Below are 14,243 nucleotides of genomic sequence, written 5' to 3' on the forward strand. Positions count from 1 at the left end.
AAAAAATTTTTATTAGGTGTCCCACATTCTGGATTTTTCTGATGGTTTCCTTATGGTGTCTATTACTCCATTATCTCCTTTCCTGCAAATTGAAGTTAGGTTTAAAGGCTTGACTGGCTTTGATTTAGACATTTTTGGCAAGAGTATCTCAGCTGGTGCTGTGTATGTCAGATTGGTCCTCTATTAGTGAAATTAAGTTCAATCGACTGGTGAAAGTTTAAAAACACTGGGGTGTTTTTAAATTCAAACATGAAAAGTTAACGGACTAGAACAAATGTTTTAACTTCACTCTTAAAACACACGCACACACACAAAGATGATGGTAGCAGTCCTAGCAGGTAACAGCATAAAAATATTGGAGATTTTATGTGTTGAATTCAAATACGTCTCTGATCAGAGAAACTTGAGTGTCAAAACGAAGAGGAATAATGAGAAAGGGGAGCTAAAGTGTTGGGAACAAAGGTCTCTCTCCCCAAGACCAAGAAGGAAAATTTGTGGTTCTTATGATTCATAGATCTACGGTGTGGCTTTTGCTAGGTAACTTCTTGTTTATAAAAACAAGTATGAGGGGTTTTATTCAAACTCTGTTCCCTAAAATGTTCGAGAGCGCTACAAATTTGCTCTAATGAATTTTTAAAAAATTAGGTAATACCAAGCACGGAATTGACAGATATTGAAAAGAATTTTACCCTCTTCAGCCACTGAAGTGGGTAAATTCAGTTCCCCTTTCTGCAACCAGTGTTATCAGTTTCTTCCGCTGACTTCAAGAGACAGGAAGAAATATTTACTTTGAAAATAATAATATATCTTGCTTATACCAAATTTTACCGTGAAGCCCACCATCGTTTTATCCTAGCGCTCTACTCCTACAGCTCACAATCTACCTGGGAGAGAAATTAACTTCGTAGAGTCGCAAATGGTTACAGGTTGCACGAAGGAAACTTGGAGCGTCAGGAGCCTGTCCAGCGCTGCCGAACTACTCGGGGAGTCAGGGCCAGGTGGAGGCAGAGCGGGTCAACAGGGCTCTGGGCCGGGTTGACTGCTGGACGCCTACCCCCGTCCGCCATGATGTCGGAGGTCGACCACCTATCTGTCCCGCTCTCAACCCCTGGTCCTTTCTTTCACCCGTCCTCCGCACGACCCGAAAGAGCAGGCGTCTGGGGAAGCCTCCCAACGACGACAGCTCCGAGGGTGCGGGGCTAGCGGGACTGCGCGCGAGGAGTAGCGCGGGGCAAGGCTGCCTTAGCTCCACAGCCCAGCGGCCCGTCTGGCGCCCTCTGGTGACGTCAGGCGGCGCGACTCCCGCGATGCTCCGCGCCCGCCGCGCCCGAAACGGAGCGCGCGCCCGGCAGTCAGAGGGCCTGGGCTTTGGTGCGGCCCCGTTTACGAGAAGGGCTCCTGGAAACAGGTCGCGTCGCTCGTCCGGAATCACAGCGGCGGTGGCAGACTGCCAGATGGACTCCAGAGCCTGATCTTCCCTCCATCTTCACAGAAGAGGGTGGTGATGCCGCCGTGTGTCATCTGCGGCCGCGGGGCCTGGCCAGGCTGTGGCGGTGGTTTCCACCACCGCTGGACAAGGCTTTGGCGTCCCTCGGCGGTTCCATCCCCGACTTTGTGCCGGAACTCCGTAACCTGCGAGTCCTTCTCTGCTTGGTTCCTGGACAAGTGGCCACGTTGAAAAAGAAAGCTAAGTTTGCAAAAGCTGATGCCCAGAAAGCCCAGGGTAGAGGTCAGGGGTGTGGGCTGGACATGGTGTGTGTATAAAGCAGCCCAGGGCCCTGGCGCTCGTCTCGGAGTCTCCTCCCCCTTACAGGAACGCAAGAAATTTGGATTCGGTGGTTTCTAAGATCAAATTCTTATCCTATGCAGGTGCATAAATGAGGACACAGCAGGGGTTGGCATGATCTGGACAAGCCCAGGCAGAGTTGATTCCCCACACCTCTCCCAGTGATCGAAGAGGGACCCCTAGAATCTTACAAATAGAACATATCCAAAATTCCTTGTGTCCCTTTGTAATCCCTTTTCTGTAACCATTTTCACTTTAATTGGTTCTGTTATGCAATTTCTACAGTTGTATGTAAATGATATCATACGGTATCCACTCTGGCTTTTTTCAGAAAAATTATTTTGAGATTCATATTGTATTATAATTCCTTTTTATTGAGTAGTATTCCACTGTATGGATATATTTATTTTATATCTATTATTTGTTTATCCAGTCATCTGTTGATGGACATTTGGGTTGTTTCCAGTTTGGGACTATTACAAATAAAGCTATGTAAAAATCTCTGTGTGGACATATGCACTCATTTTTCTCGGCTCCATATGACTGGATGGTTTTAATTTGCATTTCCCTGATGATATGGTACTGAGCATCTTTTTATGTGCTCTTGCCCCTGGATATATTTTGAAGGTAGAGGTTGAGGGTAGAGCCAATATGATTTGCAGGTGGATCAGGTAAGTGATGTGAGAAAAGAGTAAAAAATGACTGCCAATCCCTGAGGACTTACTAATATTTCTTCTCCCTGGCATGCACTGGCTGTTCCCTCTGCCTGAAGTACTATTCCCCACATTGGCTACCTTGCAAATTCCTAAATCACCAAGGCCTAAAGAGCCTTCAGTGACCCTTTTGGGTGGGCACCCACAGCACCTACAGTTTATCTTTACCCTAATAGATCTAATTGTTTGCTCATTTACCGTATTAGCTGATGAGCTTTTGGAGAGTTTTTATTCATACAACTCATCTACCTATCCGGTAGTTGTTCAGGTGGAAAAGGGTTGAGGGCTCCTTCCAGGGTGGTATTTCATAGCCTCAGGGATCAAGAATGCGGTAGACGCCACTGCCCTAAGGCATGCCATGCTGGTGCAGGCCACCACCGGATCAAGCTTGTAGTTTAAATATCCCGCTGGCTGTTGAGCTGGCCCCTGGGCCTGGGTTAGGATACCCAAGGCCATTCCCTTCCTTTCTGTCACATACAAGTTTTTAAGTCTTCCCAGTAGGACAACTTAAAGCTGGGGCACTGGGTTAAGTCTGGAATAACAGGATGGGGTCTTTTTCACTTTAAGGGTAGTTTACTCTTATCACAGGGACCCCTTGTCCCTGTCTTTCTTCCAACTACCCTTTATTATCATCATCATCATAACAACGACAACTAAAAGTAAAATAGTACTTACTATGGGCCAGGGATTATTCTCAGTGGTTTATACATATTGATTTATTTAATCCTATAACCACCCTACAAAGTAGGTACCAGTGTAGTGATTAAGAGCAGTCTAGGGACGCCTGGGTGGCTCAGTCGTTTAAGTGTCTGCCTTCGGCTCAGGTCATGATCTCAGATCCTGGGATCGAGCCCCATAACAGGCACCCTGCTTAGTGGGAAGTCTGCTTCTCTCTTTCCCTCTGCCACTCTCCCCCACTCATGCTTGCACTCTCTCTCAAATAAATAAAATCTTAAAAAAAAAAAAGTACAGACTCTGGAACTAGACGGCTCAGGCCCAGGTTTGAATCTCTGCTTTGCCATTTAGTATGGGTGAGGGGGAGAGAGGGAGAGAGGGAGCTGTGTCTTAGTTTCTCCATCTGCCAAAAGAGGATCATACTAACACTACCTCCTCATAGTGTTGTTATGAGGGTTAAGTGAATTAAAATGATTTTTTAAAAATTTTATTTGTCAGAGAGCGCGCACAAGCAGGGTAGGCAGAGGGAGCACAGGCAGAGGGAGAAGTAGGCTCCCCACTGAGCAGGGAGCCCAATGTAGGATTCAATCCCAGGACCCTGGGATCATGACCCAAGCCGAAGGCAGACACCCACCCAGGCTTCCCTAAAAAATGATTTATAAAGCCTACAGAATAGTGGTTGGCACATAATAAAAGCTAAGTTTTTGATAAATCTAATTTTTACATATGAGAAAACAGGCATAGAGGAGTTAAGTAATTTACCTAAAATCACACAACTAGTAAATCATAACCCCAGGAAGTCTGGCTTCAGAGTCTGCACTCTTAAATATCATGCTCTAGTAATGAAGAGGGGATGTCCACATGAATTACTTTATGAAGGAAGTGGGTGGGGGAAGACCTGAATTAATTGATGTGGAAGCTTCTGGCACTTAAGACGTCAGTGTTCCTTCTGCTATGGTAAATGAAGTTTGCAGCAGCTGGCTAGGCAGTCCCCAGGGGGTCAGGAAGGTGGCCTCTTCCTCAGATTTCAGGAAGAGGAATCTGAAACATAAGCAGGGGCTAAGAGGCTGGGGTTCAACCAGATTCCAGGCACCCGTCTTACAGTTCATTTACCTTACTCTCAGCACTCCTCCCAGGGAGCCCAATGTGACATGACTCTTGGGGGGTACTTGGTAAATGGCAACTTAAAATAGAAAATCCTTACTAAGCCTCTAGGAGTTTAAACACGTGGACAATTCTGGGTCTTGGGGACACTGCGGCGAATTGAAGGGCCACTTGGACCTCAGCGTGCCCATAGTTAAGAGAGGAAAACGACTAGTCAAAGAGCAGATCATGGGTAGGGAAGCCCAGGGATAGATTGGAATTCGGTGGGAGGGGCGTGAAGCGTTCCTGGACAGGTAGTGGCCCACGCAAAGGCAAGGAAACTAGCAGGTTTCGTTCGGCTACGGGCGGGGTGGTGGTGGTGGATCTGGTAGAATCCTGTAAACCTGATTATGGAGTATTTTACCCCGAGGGAGAGGAGAGAGGTTTTATGTTCTGGAAAGGAAAGATCGGGTTTGTATTTTAGGACGTTCACTCGGGGTGCCGGGAGTTGAGCCCAGGAGCGAGAGCCATCGAATTCGAGGCTGCAGAGGAAGCAGGGAGACAGTTCGAAGGCACAGCCCCGGTCCTTAGGGTGAGGGGCTGGTTTAGGGTGGGGGCTGTAGGGACAGAGGAACGGCTTGGAGTAGCGTGCGGGTTTTGCACAGGCGGTTTCCCCGACCTGAGTCTCCCATCCCTGTGTCTCACTCCCTTTCCTCTGTCTTTGCTGGGTGGGCAACTCCTGGGCCGCCCAGGACCCACACTTGGTCTGGGTCCGGCCTCAGTCAAATGGCGGCCGGCTCAATCCCGCAAGTCTCCAAAACCGCCACGCTCACCGTCGACCCTACCAGCCCTACCCGAGCTTCAGGACTCTGGGCGAGTGGGGGGCCCGCCTGTCCGCAGGCTCCGCTCCCGAGCCCGCCCCGCCGGCGCTGGCCCCGCCCCCGCGCAACCCGCAGGCCCCGCCCCGCGCACGCCCTCCCGCCCGCGCGCCGGGCCCGGGCGGCGCCGTCGCGCTTGGCGGGAGATAGAAAAGTGCTGCTGTGCGCGCCGGCGGCGGCCGGAGTTCCTGCGAGCAGCGGCGGGCCCTGCGGATACGCTGACGTCTCCCGGCGCGGCCCCGGGGCCCGGAGCGGCCCGAGCAGCCTCACCCTGACCCCGGCCCGGCTCCCGCTCCGGGCTCAGCCGGCGGGCGGGCGAGCGCGGCGCGGCCCGGGCCGGGGGGATGTCTCGGCGGACGCGCGGGTGAGCGGAGCCGGGCGGCCCAGGGCTTTTCCCCCATCCCCCTCCACTCCGACCCCTGCCCCCACCCCACCCCTATCCTCGCCGTGGCCCCTCCGGGCAGGGCGGGCCTTCCGCGGGAACTGCTGTGTCCCGGGTCGCCCGAGGCAGGGGGCGCGCGCGAAGCCGGGGGGCTCTTGGGGGCCCCTCGCTCCGCTCCCCAGGCCTGCTGGGCCTCGGAGCCGGGGCGGGCGGGTCTCCTGGGACCTGGGCCAAGCCCTGCATGATGTCATTTTGTCTCCCGCCTAATTGCGGGGTGGGGGTGGGATGGCAGTGTCAGCTGCTAGGGCCTTTACCGGGGAGGGAGGCGACCCCTGGAGAGGGAAAGTGATTCTCCCTCCAAGTCGCAGCGAGAGGGAAGCCAAAGCCTGGAGGACTTTTAGTTCAAGCCTATTTGGGTTCATATTTGGCGGTGGGCATTTCTTCCCAAACATTCTGGGAAGTACAGCGCTCCCCAAACCCTCTCCGGCTTGAGAAGGGTGCCGGGGTGGGGGAGGGGATCCGTTTGTGTGTCCCCCCCTACCCTCACCCTGGGTGTCGGGCCCCAGCTTGGTTTAGTTTCAGAGACATGTCTTCCTGTTCCACATGAGGAATTTGGGGCAGTTGGGGTTGAAGGTGAGGGGAAGAGAGAGAGATGCGTATCAAGACTGCTCTGGGGCCAAGGCAGGAACTGCAGTCTCCATTTTACTTATTCTTCCAGAGAGTAAGGGGCAGAGTGGAGCCTGGAACCTGGTCTGTGGGTTCCAGGTCCCTGTCTTACACCTCTGTGCCTGGGGCCTGACCTCTGGGTTTTACATCAGAGGACAAAGGGGGCCTGCCTGCCCTGTTCCCTCCCTGGATTTGTGCAGCCTAGATAACCTTAACCCCCCCTTCCCTTGGTGTCCCCCCTTCTCAGGAAGAGGGTATAGACTCCAGAAGCACTCACTGCTGGCTTTTCCCAGAGTTGCTCTCAGCAAGGAAGCCTCTGGTCCTTGGGCCCTGTTTAGGGTACCTGGAACAGGTTCTGTCTTCCTCCTCAGGTCACCATTTCCCAGGGCAGCTCCAGTTCCCAGAAGGAGTTTTCTGGTCAGGCACTTAATGGACCCTGTTCTCATTTTTGGTGCAGGAAATGTTATTCCAGGGAATGACAAGCCCCAGAAAACCCCCAGGTCCTCTGCCTCTTTGCTCCTGGGGCTCTGTGGAGGAATCCCCTCCCATGTGAGGGATGGTTTCTGTGCGCTGGCACCCCACAGCCCTCAGCTCAGTGGTTAGCCACTCGTTTTAACTCTCATCTGCACCATTGCCCCACTTCCCGCTCAGCTTCTGACTCACCCATCCTGGAGCAGAGCCCAGAACATCGAAAGGCATAGAAAGGGTGTGTTGGACCTACATGTGGTTGCCACCACCGACTTGGCCTCTGCTTTTTCAGCGGGGATTACAGGGTGAGGGCTTGAAGGTGCAGGTCTGGAGCCTGGCTTTGTGGACTTGGTAAGTGGCATAGCCCCTGTCCGCCTCAGTGTCCACGTCTATTAAACGTGGTTAATGGGAATGCGTGTGAAGTAGATGGTTAGCTCCATGTTGATGATAGAAGTATATTTTGTATACTGGGTATCTCCCAGCTGAGTTGCTTGTCCCCGTTAAAGTATTGGAGCACCAGAGTGTTCACAAAGACACTGTTTTATCCTTAGAGGAACATTTACTGAGCTTCTATGGGAGCTGGGTGCTAGAGTACCAAAGATGGTTTCTGTCAGAAAGAAGTCTGGGGACAGTTGATTTTAAAGCCAGCTTCATTCTGTATCTTGTAGAGTTTTTGCCTCCTACTTTGTGATGGTGGAGGACCCGTGAATGGGGTCAGAGATGACGGGACAAGGCTGAATTCCGGCTTCTTCTGTGGCGGTTATATTGCTGGGTTTAGACACTGTCCTCCCTTCCTTTTCTACTTCTAAAAGATTTACTTTAATTAGCATTCCTTATCAACCAATAGGCAGCAGCACTGCATGTTTATTCATTAATTTGAGTATCCGATCATTCCCTGAGCAAACATTTCTTTCTTTCTTTTTTTTTTTTTTTTTTAAAGATTTTATTTATTTATTTGAGAGAGAGAGAATGAGAGACAGAGAGCATGAGAGGGAGGAGGGTCAGAGGGAGAAGCAGACTTCCCGCCGAGCAGGGAGCCCGATGCGGGACTCGATCCCAGGACTCCAGGATCATGACCTGAGCCGAAGGCAGTCGCTTAACCAACTGAGCCACCCAGGCGCCCTGAGCAAACATTTCTTAAGGCCTTTTGGTGGCAACCCCCAAAGGCCCTGCGGGTGTGGAGGTGGAGCTGATCTCTGTCCCTGTCTGGAGACCGCAGTTGCAGCCTGAGGGCCTTCATTCTGAGAGATGGGAGATGTGGGGGGCTCAGAAGTGACTCTAGGAAGATGCTGAGCCCTGGAGAAGGGGAAGGGAAGATGGACATGAAAGGAAGTCCTTGTCCTTTTGGAACAAGGCTTGTGCTTGCCTTGCTTGTTTGGAGATGGATTTTCCCACTCACAGACGCCTGACTTAGGAATGTACCTGACAGGTGACCTGCGGCATTCCCACTACATGGTGTTGGGAGCTTACTAACCTTCCCCTCCCTCCCCCCAGCACCTGACATTCCTGGAGGTGGAGAGTGTGATTTCCATTTTTGTAATCATTAAACCTGATAGATACGAAGATTTTGGAGCAACTTGAAAAATTACCTGTTAGATAACATCCAGAAGTCTTGATTTTTCTCTCCATAAACCATGACTGTATGAAGGCAAGGATTGGAAAATGGACATTGTTACTGAGGTTATGTATTTAAAGTGTTATTCTCAGATAACCAGTATTTCTTGAAATATGTCCTTGATGATTGCATTTATCATCAGATTTAATCCTTAAAATAACCATAAAATTTAGAAAGTTCTGCTATATAAAAGAAAATACTAAACAGGTGTCTGGTTTTGAATATCATAATATTCTTTTTTTTTTTTTTTTTTAAATTTTACGTATTTGTTAGAGACAGTGAACACAAGCAGGGGGAGTGGCAGGCAGAGGAAGAAGCAGCCTCCCTATTGAGCAAGGAGCCCAATTTGGGGCTCAATCCCAGGATCTTGGGATCATGACCTGAGCCAAAGGCACACGCTTAATGGACTGAGCCACCCAGGTGTCCCTTCTTGGTGAAATCTTAACTTCTTTTTTCTTGTAGTTTTTGAAATCATTAGGGTATTTGTGAAAATAAAAGGATAAAGAAAATAAAAGTTGTCCATTAGCCCAGTTCATTAAAGAATTAAAAAAAGAGGAGGGTGGACATACCAAAAGTAAAGAGTAAAAGGCTGCCTCCCTCAAGCCTTTCCCTAGAGGTCACTGGCCATTGCCCACACGCTGTCCATCCATCACGTAGCATTGTGTGAAGACACATGTCCTTGACCCTTAGCTTGCTCTCCCTACAGTGAGGAGCTGGATGAGCTGCACTACCAGGACACAGATTCAGATGTGCCAGAGCAGAGGGACAACAAGTGCAAGGTCAAATGGACCCACGAGGAGGTGAGTGACACAGACATTTTGGGGGAGGGACGCTGATGGCAGCTGGGGGCTGGTTAGAGAACTGAGCCTGGGGTGTATGTGCCTGATGCCATGATGGGTGCGATGAAGAGGAGGAGCTGGTGAAAGAGGTGGAGGGTCCTCTGGTTCTCCCCAGTGCCTGTTAGAGCATTCTCGGGGACGCTCCACATTGAGGACTCTCGGGAGTATGTGTCTCTTGGAAGCTGGCATGTTCTGCATCATGAGCACTAATTGTGCTTCTTGTCATTTACTGCTAGGGTGATTAGCCTAATATGCAACCTCCTCTTTATTATTATTATTACTATTATTTTATTTAGAGCGAGAACATGCGCAGCCACTTATTGGGGGGAGGAGGGGCAGAGGAAGAGGGAGAGAGAGAATCCCAAGCAGGCTTCATGCCTAAGGTGGGGCCCAAGTCGGGGCTCCATCTCACAAACATGAGATCATGACCTAAGCTGAAATCAAAAGTCAGTCGCTTAACCATCTGAGCCACCCCAGTGCCCTCCCTCTTTATTATAATTTTTTGTGTCTTGAGACATCAAGCTCTGAATTTTCTTTTTATGGTTTAATCAACTTCACGGAAGTATAATTTATGTACAATCAAATGCACCTTTTTAAAGTGAGCAGTTGAAAGCACCACCTTGATTATCCCAGAAAGTTCCCTTTGTGGTTCATCTTCCCTGGCTCCAGGCAATTGCTGATGTAATGCCTCCGGGTTTGATTTGTTTTGTCTGTTCTTGAATGTCCTGTAAATGAAATACAGCTGTACTCTTTCCTATCTCACTTCTTTTGCTTAACAAAATAACTGCTTGATTCAGCAATCTGTTCATTTTTATTGCCGAATAGTATTCCATTATATGGGTATACCACAATAATGTTTCACTTGTTGATGGGCATTTGGGCTGGTTTCAGTTTTTGGCTATTGTGGTTAAAGCTGCTGGGAGGATCCTTGCATAAATCTTTTTTGAGGATTATGTTGTCATTTCTCTATGGACATTGTTACTGAGGTTATGTATTTAAAGTGTTATTCTCAGGGGAGATACACTTAATGTCTGGTCATGGGGTAGGTGTATGCTTAGTTTTATAGAAACTGCCAGATCTTTTTCTAAATTGTTTGTTCTATCCTAGACTCCTGCTGGACTTATCTTTTTATTTTACCTCTTTTCTCCTGGAGATGTTTAATTTAGGTCTTTTTTTTTTTTCTGAGTGTATGAGTTGTAAAACTTTTTTTTTTAAAGATTTTATTTATTTGAGGGTGCCTGGGTGGCTCAGTCGTTAAGCGTCTGCCTTCGGCTCAGGTCATGATCCCAGGGTCCTGGGATCGAGCCCCACATCGGGCTCCCTGCTCAGCGGGAAGCCTGCTTCTCCCTCTCCCACTCCCCCTGCTTGTGTTCCCTCTCTCGCTGTCTCTCTCTCTGTCAAATAGATAAATAAAATCTTTAAAAAAAAAAAAAGATTTTATTTATTTGAGAGAAAGTGCGCATGAGCAGGGTGAGGGGCAGAGGGAGAAGCAGACTCCCCGCTGAGCAGGGAGTATGACATGGGGCTCGATTCGGGGGCTCCATTCCAGGCCTCTAGGATCATGACCTGAGCCAAAGGCAGATGCTTAACCGACTGAGCCACCCAGGCACCCCCTGAGTTGTAAAACTTTTTAAAATCATGAGTGCTAAGCCAGCTTTTCTGTTCATCCCACTGTGGACCAGGAACACTATATGCAGCTCTTGTGGGCCTAGAAGAACAAACAAGCTGGGGTCCCCACCTCAGAACCACTCTGTGCTTGGGGTGGAGAGAGAAGACTGCACGGGCCTATGGACATGCTTTGGTGATCCCTGGTGTTGGCAGGAGCCGTGTCAGTGTGTGCTCACCATCGCATCTCTCCTTCCTTGTGCTAGGGACTGGAGGCCCTGGGTCATTGTTGAAATACCTTTAGGTATTTCCTTTCCTGTTACTGTTGCCTGCAGAGATTAGGGAAAATTTCATGGATAAGGATTTGGAAATCAAGTCAGGGAAGAGTACAGAACGGTGGGTATATTAGAATAGGAAACAGGTGAATAGAATAGAATAGAATAGAATAGGTTGTAGGTGGGGAAAAGCAAGTAGAGGGGCCCTGTGGTTGATACGGACAAAAAGATAGGGCCAAATCCTGGAAGGCCTAGAATGTTAGGCTCAGTAGTGTAGGCTTGTTCAGCTGGCAAGGTAGAGCCATTGAAGGTTTTTAAAGCAGAGGACTGACCTGAACATAGGTGGGCTTCCGTGGAGCTAATCTGCTGTGTGTAGGTTGGATAAGAGATTTGGGGGCAGCCTGGGGCTGAGAGACTGGTGGTGCCCAGGGCGTGGGGGAGGGTGCCGTACTGGGCAGCTGTGGAGAGATTAGGGCAGGGGTGGAGCTGAGAGGTGGAGGAGGCCCCTGGGGTCTGGGAGGAGATAGAGACAATACAGCAAAGTATCCTTGCCAGTTGTCAGGGAGGATGGGGTGCTAGATATGGACGTGGGCATATGGGAGGAAGGCCGGTGTTCGCCTGGCCAGGCCAGGTGGCAGAGGAGGGCAGGGTGTCCAGGGCTGGCTCAGCTACAGGATTTATGGGGACTTTGCCCCAGCCAGTGCTGGACTGCTCTTTAGGGCCTGAATTTCTGTAATGGCCTTTTTCTTCTGTCCAGGAGTGTGTGTGTGTGTGTGCGTGTTAAGAAAAAAACATACAACACTAAATGTATCATCATAGCCATTTTTAAGTATGCAGTTCAACAGTGTTAAGTGTATTCCCATTGTGCAGTAGAGCTTTAGAACTTATTCATCTTGCAAAACTGAATATACCCACTGAGCACAAAATCCTCATCACCCTTCCCCCTAACCCTTGGCAACCCATCTTTCTGCTTTCTGTGTCTTTGATTTTGACTACTTTAGATATTTCGTGTAAGTGGAATCCTATAGTATTTGTCCTTTTGTGACTGGCTTATCTCACCTTTGTTCTTGAGCTTCATCCCTGTTTCAGCTTCTAACAATTTCCTTCTGTTTTAAGGCTGAATAAACATTCCATTATATGGATATATCACATTTTCTTTATATAGATATATATAAAATATAAAAAATCAATTTGATTGAGGAGTACTTTACATCCAGTGAACTGCGGCCATTCACAGTATAATTCAGTGAGTTTCAACAGATGTATTACCTTGAAACTACCAGCACCATCACATTATAGAACATTTCCATTAACTTCTAAACATTCCTTGTCCCCCTTTGCTGTCCCTCCCCCCCCCCCGACCTCAGACGACCACCGCCTACCTTTTTGTCCTTAGAGCTTTGCTGACATTTTCTAGAATGCCATATGCATGGAATCAGTGTGTACCCTTTTATGCCCGGCTTCTTTCCCTCCTCATCATGATGTTGAGATTTCGTGTTGTTGCGGGAGTCTGTAGTTTATTTTCAGGAGGCTGTTATGACACCTGTTCACCTGCCCACTGTCCCTGTCCCCCGTGCCGCGTCACTGTCCTCTCTGGCCTGGGTTCCTCTCATGGCCTCCCTTCCTCCATTCTGCCCTCTTACAGCTCCTTTTCCTGAAGCTGCCAAGGTGAACTGCATAATACGCGCGTTGGACCGTGACCATCCACTGCTCAAATGCCTCAGTGGCTTCGTATGATGCAGAGGCCTGAATCGGTCCTGTGTGTGGTCCGGGCCCTGCAGTGCCCTCCCAAATCATCTTGCATCCCCCTCTCCCTCGCTTCCTGCACTCTAGCTGCACTAGCCTTCTTTGAGCCTGTGCCTTGGTCTCCCTGAAGAAGCAGTCACCAAGTACCTCTTCGCTGGCCCTCAGCCAGCCACAGGGTGGCTTTACTTTTGTTTGTGGGAACCTTTGATTCGCTCCCTCTGGACCGTAATTCCCACAAGATGGGGCAGCTCTGTCACTGCCCGTTGCTGTGTCTGTAGTATGGGGCACATAGGAGGTGCTCCCTTCATGACTGCATGCGTGAAGGAGGCTGTCCTGTAGGCTGGTGCTCCAGCGTGATCGGCTGCTTTCCGCACGTGTGTGAGCTGAGCCCTCTCTTTCTGGCATTGGCAGGACGAGCAGCTGAGGACCCTGGTCAGGCAGTTTGGACAGCAAGACTGGAAGTTCCTGGCCAGCCACTTCCCTGTGAGTGCAGCCCTTCGGTGGCCCCCTCCCCCAGAGATGATGGTTCTGGGCCACCAGACAGTGTGCCTGGGACAGACTTTCTGTCAGGGAGAAAGCTGGCCCCCTCCCCCCCAAAAAACAACCAAACTTCCTAGGCCCTTTCTTCCAGGCCAGAATTCGAGTCCCCCTGTCATAAGCATCTCTACACAGCAGCCTTGGCAGGCCTGGTGGTCTTCAGGCTCTGTGCCATCTGGAGCATGTGACCAAGTGGCATATTTGCATGTCTTCCTGCAAGAAATGCAAACAGTCTCAAGAGTGAGACTGAAACGGAGGGGAAGCGATACTTTGGACGGGCTTCCTGCCGAGGTCCCCCCAGAGCAGCTGGAGCCTCCTGGGGATGCAGGTCCCCCATGTTCCCCACCCCCAGGACTGCAGGTGTCTGGTAGGGAGGGGATGTGGCCGGAGCTGCTGTCTACCTTATTTCCTGAGTCACTCGGCAGCTCAGGGAGCAAGTGAGCAGGCCCTTCCTGCCTACAATCCTCACCTTCCCTGCTTCTGTGAGATCTGAAATCTTCAGGGAAATAATGCTTTCCCAGAAGCAAGGAAGGATCCCTGACATACACCACAAACTTTGATAGGAATTTATGGCTCCTGATGGCGGCCTCCTTGTACTGGGGGGCAGGAGGAAGCTTCCCAGAGGGGAACCATGTGTGTTCTGGCATGTGGGAGTGTAGTGTGTGGTGGGTGAAGGGAACAAGACAAAACCTGTCTGTGGTAGGCCTGGCCCCTTGCACCCAGTGCTCAACCAGGGTCCCCGGCCGCTGTCCTAGGAATCCTCACGGGTTCCTGTTCTCTTCCCAGAACCGCACTGACCAGCAGTGCCAGTACCGGTGGCTGAGGGTCTTGAATCCAGACCTCGTCAAGGGGCCATGGACCAAAGAGGAGGATCAAAAGGTAACTGTCGGGACGGTGCCTGGCACACAGTGGGCCTCCCCCCACCCCAGCGGATCAAGGGACGGTGAGGCTGTCCTGGGGGTGGGCAGGGCTGTC

General features: G+C 50.2%; 1 protein-coding gene across 3 annotated transcripts in view; it reads left to right on the forward strand.

The window, feature by feature from the left end:
• Positions 1 to 5,258: 5,258 nt before the first annotated feature.
• The window catches only part of MYBL2 (MYB proto-oncogene like 2), a 33,952-nt gene continuing 24,967 nt past the window's right edge, over positions 5,259 to 14,243 (forward strand). For 2 of the 3 annotated variants that reach the window (XM_021689063.1, XM_021689064.1), the window contains exons 1-4: positions 5,259 to 5,499; positions 8,973 to 9,066; positions 13,143 to 13,214; positions 14,055 to 14,147. In XM_021689063.1, coding sequence (XP_021544738.1) covers positions 5,480 to 5,499; positions 8,973 to 9,066; positions 13,143 to 13,214; positions 14,055 to 14,147 — 279 coding nt within the window. In that variant the 5' untranslated portion in view covers positions 5,259 to 5,479. The remainder of the gene's footprint in view (positions 5,500 to 8,972; positions 9,067 to 13,142; positions 13,215 to 14,054; positions 14,148 to 14,243) is intronic. The other variant, XM_044918722.1, reaches the window with a different exon arrangement.

The sequence above is a fragment of the Neomonachus schauinslandi genome, chromosome 10 (genome assembly GCF_002201575.2).
Source record: "Neomonachus schauinslandi chromosome 10, ASM220157v2, whole genome shotgun sequence".
NCBI lineage: Eukaryota > Metazoa > Chordata > Mammalia > Carnivora > Phocidae > Neomonachus > Neomonachus schauinslandi.